The 9,198-nt window shown below is 36.7% G+C and overlaps 1 protein-coding gene across 3 annotated transcripts in view; it reads right to left on the bottom strand.

The window, feature by feature from the left end:
• Nucleotides 1-1,205: 1,205 nt before the first annotated feature.
• Nucleotides 1,206-9,198, bottom strand: part of LOC127413524 (tyrosine-protein kinase Mer-like) — a 44,963-nt gene continuing 36,970 nt past the window's right edge. For all 3 annotated transcript variants that reach the window (XM_051650735.1, XM_051650733.1, XM_051650734.1), the window contains 3 exons: nucleotides 6,798-6,957; nucleotides 6,076-6,212; nucleotides 1,206-3,781 (listed from right to left, as the gene is read on the bottom strand). In XM_051650735.1, the coding sequence (XP_051506695.1) occupies nucleotides 3,361-3,781; nucleotides 6,076-6,212; nucleotides 6,798-6,957 (718 nt within the window). In that variant the 3' untranslated portion in view covers nucleotides 1,206-3,360. The remainder of the gene's footprint in view (nucleotides 3,782-6,075; nucleotides 6,213-6,797; nucleotides 6,958-9,198) is intronic.

Genomic DNA, 9,198 nt, shown 5'->3' with positions numbered 1-9,198 from the left:
GACAGGGGGCCGTTTCCTCGCTCTGTCGGCGGGCGGTACGGCTGTTGATTCTCGGCGGGCGGTACGGCTGTTGATTCTTGGCGGGCGGTACGGCTGTTGATTCTCGACGGGCTGGCGGAGAACTCAGAAATGTCGACTTGATTGAAGATGGAAGAGAAATCTTTAATCTCTTCACTTCTGTAGGCCAACGGATGAAGATGCAAATTGCTCGGCGGTCTCCTTCGGATCCGTTAGAGTGTTCGGTTGAACACAGAGTAATCTCAACTCATCCAGAGAGATGGAGATTGTATGGCTACAGTTTCAAGTCGGACATTACTTCCTTATGCCACGAGGTTGCACCTGAGAGCAGCAAAAACAGCTACATCTATATTCGATGAACGAAGTCGCTGGAAGCGAATTCTGGAAGCATTTCATTATTTGAACTCCTGATGATGTCATGTTTGAGGGATGTTCTGTTGTGTGCCTCATCCAATAGGAGTTGAGAATTCGATCCTTTAGTGAGCAAGGCTTCATGGATTTGTAGTCTGTTTTGGACTCCCTTTGTTTGATTTTGGCGCGATTTTTATCAGTAAAATTTACGACATGGAATGTGTGGGGGCTGAGTTAGGTTTTACGACTGTTAGGCCTGCCTTTGTCTTCTATCTGAATACATGAGGCCCAACACCAGATTGTGGAGGTCCACAATTTTATTTCTGAGAAATGTGTTGGCTGATTTCTTTTGATTTTCACATGATGTCAAGCAAAGAGGCACTGAGTTTGAAGGTAGGCCTTAAAATACATCCACAGGTACACCTCCAATTCAGTACACCTCCTATCAGAAGATAATTGGCTAATTGCCTAAAGATTGACATCATTTTCTGGAATTTTCCAAGCTGCTTAAAGGCACAGTTAATTTAGTGTTTGTAAACTTCTAACCAACTGGAATTGTGATATAGTCAATTAAATGTGAAACAATCTGTCTGTAAACAATTGTTGGAAAAATTACTCGTGTCATGCACAATGTAGATGTCCTAAATGACTTGCCAAAACTATAGTTTGCTAATATTAAATCTGTGGAGTGGATAAAAAATGAGTTTTAATGACTTGTAACGTGTAAACTTCTGACTTCAACTGTATATTATTTTTGTATATATTTTATTATATTATTTATTTATATATTCAACATAAATTATTCACAAAAAGAAATTAATTGAATGTCTAGAGGCTTTTGTATCCCTGATCAGATGTAAATAAGATTGGGAAGAAGGTTAAGAAAATGTAAAATAATGTTTATTTATGTTACAAGCAAATCTTTTATGGAAAAATGAAAATGAAAACAAAATATAAACCCTTTAGATGTTCCACAGAGGTAAACTTAACCTTGGTTTGTCCCTGCACTGACAGTGCCCTCTTCCCTTTCAGTCATGGGTAGTAAATACAATGTCAAATGTTGTCATCACATTTATGAATAGAAGGTCATATGTTCATATGGCAAGTAAATTTTAGATTTAAAAAGAAAAAAAAGAAAGAAAAAGAAAAAAGAAGATGAAAGGCGTATGTGGAAAAAAAAGTACTACGAAAGTAAACAAGCATGGTTCAGGGCAGCTGCCATATTTAATTTGACAAATGAAAATGAGTCTTTGAAAGATAGACATATAATTTAATATTTTGTACTGTTGAAATAAATCTAATGAAATTATTAATCCATACCCACTGTACACATTTTGTGTAGTAGTAGCACATATAGGCCTATTTTGTAAGCAGTATTTAGTAAGATATTCTTCATAATACCTGTAATTAGTTATACACTTTTATAACAATCACAAATAAATAGTGACACTGCTAGTGTACCTCAAAGGTAAAGAATACTTCATATAACATCCGAACACTTCCATCATAGATTTCCCTAAAGAAGTTAAAATATAAAAGATCAACTATATTTACAAAATGCACTTCTAATATACAAACTGGATACTTTGTACAAAATTATTTTCTAAATCAAAGATCACAAAAAGCATAATAATAATAATAATAATAATAAAACTAACATTTTAATCACATTACAAAGACAATTACATTATATTACAAAAAGGGAACAGTCTCTTATTCATTTCTAAAAACTGCAGTATCACAGTTTTGGGGTCCTGTGCATTAACATACATTAAGGCAAAGAACTCCACAGTAAATGTGGCTTTAAACAGAGTTCATCAGGTGGGTGACATATCCGTTCTGTTTCCATTGTGAGCACTGTGAAATACTCTCAGAGGTAAAATTTTGCATGAGGGAAGAAGAGGGGCTTCAAATTTGTTTTCAAATACAATCTTTAGGATCGACTGTCCATACTGTCATTGTGAAAGTGATTAAATCGGGTCTGTTTGTACAGAAAGTGTAGTCAATATCTGGTCAAATTTATATCGGTTGCCATAGCAACGACACAGTAATGAGCAGGATGCAAGATGGGCGAATTTCTTTATCGACAACTGAGAGTTTGCTGTCAGTGTTGAAGAGAGGATGGAAAAATTACAATTTCCTGTACTGTCCTCACTATAAACAACTAAATTATGTCATTTCTTTGTTGTTAAAATTTGTACACAAATTTGATTTTAATCAGGCTTGTTAAATCCAATTTCATGCTTTTTTTGCTATCCCAACTATAAACAACCAGATGATGTGTGTAATTTTTTTCGCTGTTAAAATGTATACAAATCTTATTTCAGTCGGGACTGTAAAAATCAAATTTCATGCTTTTTTTGGTGTCCCGACTATAAACAACAAAATGATGCATGTACGTTTTTTGCTGTTAAACTCTGGATCCAAATCTGATTTAAATCAGGTTTGTAAAAATCTAATTTCATGCTTTTTTGCTATCCCAACTATAATCAATCAAATAATGTGTGTAATTTTTTCGCTGTTAAAATTTGTATCAAAAATTGTTTTGAATCTTGTTTATACATAAAAATCCGATTTAATGTGTTTTCTTGCTGTCCCAACAATAAACAACCAAATGATATGTGGAATTCTTTCGCAATACATTTTTTTTTTATTCAAATCTGTTTCGGATCAGGTTTGTAAAATAATAATTTTATGCATGTTATGCTGTTCAGACTTCCCCGAAAAAGACTCCCCCGAAAAGCGTAAACACTGTGGTTCTGTGGCACTGTCACATTTGTCACTATCATGTTTGTCAGATCAATGAAAAAAGGGGAGAATGTTTGGGAAACCTGTTTGAAAACATTATATTTGCAATTCCGTTTAGTGACACTAGGGGCGCTGAAACTCCACCTTTAAGTTGAACACCGCAAAAAAAAATTAGTTGAGCCAATTCTCAAAGAGTCAATGTTCTGATGCATTTCATCATTCTTCCCATCTCACATCTCTTCTTCAGAGCAAAAGTCTTGTGTCGCTAGATTGTTTCCACACTGCCCCTTCCAAGAGTCCGTGATCCAACAGTGGTGTATCAACAGCACTGCTCGCACCCATCATCGCTTGTTCCCCAGAGGACAAGACAACAACGTAACGGTCATCTCCCTCAGCATCCGTACTCTCGTGAACGTCTGCGGTCACGACAGATGTGTCCATGGTTTGACGGCTACAGGAGGGAGCTGAGATAAGGACAGGTCTCTCCGCAGCCACATCAGTTATTGATTCTTCCTCAGTGAAGCTGGTGTTGATGTAGATGATGTCTCTCCTGTTGGACACCGCGGGAAGCTTCTCTGCTAGATTCTCCAGCCTCTCTCGCACCTGTGTAAAGTCAGGTCGGTCCACCGGGTCAGCGCTCCAGCAATTGAACATGATGTCGTACCTGAAACACAACAGCATGTTACATGTTATTAGTGTTGGGGAGTAAATAACTAAAAGTAGTGACGCTACTAACTTAACTACATTTTTCAGCAGCATGAAAGTATATTTTCACAATAGTGCAGCTTTTCCAGTAATGAGCTACATTGTTCTACAAGTAGCGCTGCAAGCGTCACAAAATTGTCAGCTTCTCACAATGTATTGCCAAATCAGCATTGGAGTCGAGAGAGCAAACAAACACACGCAAGAAATGGTTCAAATAAATAATTTACTTATATTTAGCTTTGGTAACTCAGATTCATTTTAGGGAGTCAGTTCTTTCGGACTGATCATGTAATTGAACTAGCTCGCATAAATGATTCGCTAATTCACTTGAGCCCCTGTGCAGCCTTAAAGGGACTTGCTTTCTTTTTTTAAGTGAAATATTTAGCTAATTGTCACCGTTTATTACTCTCTTTCAGCTCTGTAAAATAAGGTCTCTTCTAGCTTTATTAGTTTATATTTAGTATAAATTTATGATCAATTTTATGTTGTCTTCCTAACTGTTTAATCAGAATCAGAATCAGAACTGACTTTATTGCCAAGTAAGTTTTCACAAACAAGGAATTTGCTTTGGTGTTTGATGCATACAATAACAATAAACAATAAACATAGTAAGATAAATAATAAACTATATTTAAGATACAATATATAGAGAAAATGTTACTCTAGTCCATTTTTAACTAGTTAAAACTAGATGTATAAACCTCAATAAAATTTAGCTTACAGCAAGTAATAATAATAATAATAATAATAATAATAATAATAATAATTATTAAAGCTGCAAGCAGCGATGCGGATTCCTCCTCAAAACTGCAAATTATGTAAAAATTGACATGGTAGAGACATGTACTTCACACATGTACACAACATTTAATTAATTTATTATTAAACATTGCAAGAGTCTTCATATGTACTGGTGACTGAATCAAAGTATCGTTTTTATGACTAGCGGATTTGTAAAGCATTATTTAGCATTAGCGATAAATAATAGTAAACTGTAATTCTGTCATCTTTTGACATATCAAGGTGAAATTGTGCACAGTACTTCAGAGTGATGTCATCTTGAAGCCTGTTAGGTTGGAAAAAACATTAGTCAAAATTTTTGGACATATGGATATTGAGACAATGTGGACATTTACATAAATGTGCACCTTTCAGACATTTTGTATTGTAATCATTTTTGCTAAAAATCAAATTGAAAGACATGTATCCTACACATACATACCGAGTTTCAAGTCAATTGGAGCTATGTTTCAGGAGGAGTAGATTTTTGTAATTTTGGACAAATTTGTATTGTACAGGAAAATCCATCAAGGCATATATACCAGGTTTCAGAAATTTTGGACTTGTGGGATGAAAATGGCATCACTTTGAAAATGGACAAATTTGAGTGTGACCTGTAGCGCCGCCTATAGGCTCATGTGGGCCATTTTTGGTGTGGTAGTTACTCGTGGCCTGTAGTATCAATGTGCCAAATTTCAAAACTTTTTACCAAGGAGATCTTGAGTTATTGGGCAATTTAGAGCTACAGGAATAATAATAATTAGAAGAATACTAACAAAAACAATAGGTTTCCTCCTACCGGAGGAATCCTAATAATAATATAATCAGTGAAAAATCTGCCAACAGAACAAAACAAAATACAAATGATGTTTACAAAAATATAGAAAATACAAAATATAGAAAATTACAAAAATATACAAAATACATTCTCTGAAAACAAGCCTTGAGGTCTTACATCCTTGTACTGCTTAGGTAATAATATATAAAGTTTACATATGCAAATGTAAAATTTATATTTAATATTTGAGAGCTGCGGTGGATTTTGAGTGAATAAAGACTCAAATTTCTGTCTTTTTTTACACAAAGTTTTCGAAAGGCTTCAGAATACTTGAAATGTAGCCCACGAGTCATATGGACTTTTAATATACTTTTATGGTGCTTTTTTTGACATTTTTGGAGTTTGAAAGCCCCTGGTCCTTCACTGAAGAAAAAAGTGAGATTAGCTTGTAATGACAAGACGGTGAGCAAATGATGACAACCTTTTTAATTTTTGGATGAACCATTTCTTTTCTTTTTCTTTTTTTTACCACCGTTTAGCTGTTTAACAGGCTAAAAATGACTATGAATAGGACTGTTTTTCAGTGTTTACTTCTAGACTAATTTAACTAACTATCATTATAAGAGTACAAATCTTTAAAATAAACCAAGACATTCAGGACAACCATTTTCATTAAGAAGCAAATACAAACTCACAGTTCATTAAGACAGTCGTTTGGTTGTTTCAGTCGGTTGCCCTCAAGGAGATAATCATAAATTTCATGGTTTTGCACACCAGGGTACGGGTTCATGCCTCGGGTGGCTATTTCCCACATAGTCACTCCAAACGCCCACTAAAAGGGACATTAAAAGATATCAAGCATCAACAAATGTCATAGGACTTCTGCAAAAACAAACCACCAAAAATGCCTGACTGGTTTTGAGGCTGATGATTATTTGTTTTGTTTTTCTACCCATTTCTCCCCAATTTGGCATGCCCAATTCCCAATGCACTCCAAGTCCTTGTGGTGACGTAGTGACTCGCCTCAATCCGGGTGGCGGAGGACGAATCTCAGTTTCCTCCGCGTCTGAGACCGTCAATCCGAGCATCTTATCACGTGGCTTGATGAGCGCGTTACCGCGGAGACATAGCATGCGTGGAGGCTTCACCCTGTTCTCCGCGGCATCCATGCACAACTCCCCACGCGCCCCACCGAGAGCGAGAACAACATTATAGAGACCACAAGGAGGATACCCCATATGTTAGTCAGCGTCTTTATTTGCTGAGCTACCAAGGCCCCCTTAAGGGTGATGATTGAGAAGTTTGTGTCATATGAGCAAGCATTTCCTGTTTAGATCAAAAGTATATAAAGGAACTATGGTTTAATGAGTTTTAATATAACAGAACTAAGAGGACTGTGATGACAGTAAGTTCTTACCACATCACTTTTGACAGTGAAGACTCTGTCAGCGAGGCTTTCCACAGCGATCCATTTGACGGGCATCTTTGCGATCCTGCCCTGTCTATAATAATCGCCACTGTAGATCTTCTTAGACAGACCAAAGTCAGCAACACACACACTCATGTCATCACGCAACCTGGGTGAAAAAAATACTCATTGACTGCTTATTACATATGACTAAAATTAAACATTAAAATGTTTAAACCAGTCTTTAAATAGTTGACAATAATAGCCCCTCAAATGTGAGCTAATAAGACATAAAACGTCAGGTACTTTCATGTCCCAGAAGTAGATTTTTACTAAAACAAACAGATTTTTGGTATGTTATTAAGGCCACATTAAACTGTTCTTTTCAAATGCCTTTTATGCACAGAGTGTACTGTTTTTGCCTTGTCCCAGACCCAGAATTTCAATATTAAACTAAGAAAATCCATTATAAAAATACAAATTATTACATGCTTAAAACTATGATAATACTACCACCCCTGGAGTCGCAAGTCCAAATCCAGGGTGTGCTGAGTGACTCCAGCCAGGTCTCCTAAGCAACCAAATTGGCCTGGTTGCTAGGGAGGGTAGAGTCACATGGGGTATCCTCCTCGTGGTCGCAATAATGTGGTTCTCGCTCTCGGTGGGGCGCGTGGTGAGTTGTGCGAGGATGCCGTGGAGAACAGCGTGAAGCCTCCACGCATGCTATGACTCCGCGGTAACATGCTCAACAAGCCACGTGATAAGATGCACTGATTGACGGTCTCAGACGCGGAGCCAACTGAGATTCGTCCTCCGCCACCCGGATGGAGGCGAGTCACTACGCCACCACGAGGACTTAGAGCGCATTGGGAATTGGGCATTCCAAATTGGGGAGGAAAAAATAATAAAAAATACAAAATACAAATAATGATAATCTAAACAAAGAGTGAAATAAACAAACCATTTCAACATTTATTATGTGAAAATGATTACAATGGAATTCTTAGAAAATTACGACTGTCTCACAGTTCTGGCGTCATTTCCACCACACCAAACAATTTAGCTCAGAATAAAATGTTTTTCAAAAGTCTGTGTATGTGTTAACCGAGTGGACAAAAGTGTCAGTGAAGAGCATGCTTGGGATGAATCATGAGACAAGTGATGTTTGAAAAAGACAAAGAAAAAACAACAGACGGATCACTTGTGAGCAGAATATTTCTATTGGACGTCATTTCCATTGGACATAAAGTTCATTTTTGCCAAACTATGCATAATGTGTGCATCCCACTTTATATAAGGTGTCTTTAACTACTACGTATTATCATTAAAATACATGCAGTACAATGCATTTATTACGTAACTGCGTGTTAACATTTGCTGCTACTGAGGTTGAGGTAAGGTTTAGAATTAGTTGTATGGTTAACAGTGAAATTACAGACGTAATTAAATGCAGGTACTTAATATGTAAGTACAATGCAACACCATGTATGTATGTACATAATAAATACATTGTATCAAATTCTTAAGTATAAAGTGTGCATAATTAAATACTATTTAAATTAAAACTAAATTAAATACAAACATTATTTAATTGTGTGTATTTAGGATACATAAAATGTTAGCTATGAAATTAGACTTAGCAAAACAAAGACGTCGCCCATTTAAAAAAAGTAAAAAATGTCATTTCCATCAGTGTCATTTCCAGCACAGAATTCTATTAAACACAATACAGAATTTGAGATGTGCTAGAAATGACACTGTAGTGGGAATTTATCGGATATCGACGATGTCTTACAAAGACCCCGATGCCGATTGTGACACTCATTGACAGACGATGATCGACAACATCGAGAAATGGCAAAACCATGAATCAGGGATGTCGGCAAATATATTAAACAGTGGCCAGGGTGTGAAACTAGCACCCGCCACCTGCAAAACGCGACTGAATCCAGTCCGCAAGCTCCTCGTCCAAATGTATTTCATGCACGGGTAATTTTGCTCATCTACCCGCAACACGCAGGCGACCTGTAAGACGTCTCGGAGTGACACATGACAAGAAATGCTGTTAGTCACAAAGACATGCACAGTGCTTGTGTCTGATTCGCTGTTTGTTCAGAGGTGTGCAGCGCAAGCCTGTCTCATGGAACAAGTGCATGTTAAGAGTTTTCACTCTTTTTTTCACCGTTTCATTCATCTGAAAACTGTTTGCAAGAATAATGTCGTCTATGAGAATTCTGCAAATTATCTGTGATCATCTCAGGAGGTGTTGTGAGTTTAGTTCGCTTTATTTCCACGCGGTTAGAATGCATTGTGAACGCAACTCTGCAGGTTCAGTAATATATATCTTTGTATTAAAGAAACAAAGACGAAAGTGATGAAATCATAACGTAATACAAGACACATTCACCTT

The sequence above is a fragment of the Myxocyprinus asiaticus genome, chromosome 23 (genome assembly GCF_019703515.2).
Source record: "Myxocyprinus asiaticus isolate MX2 ecotype Aquarium Trade chromosome 23, UBuf_Myxa_2, whole genome shotgun sequence".
Lineage (NCBI taxonomy): Eukaryota > Metazoa > Chordata > Actinopteri > Cypriniformes > Catostomidae > Myxocyprinus > Myxocyprinus asiaticus.
The sequence above is the reverse complement of the archived record's forward strand: the minus strand, read 5'-3'. Positions and strand labels throughout refer to the sequence as shown.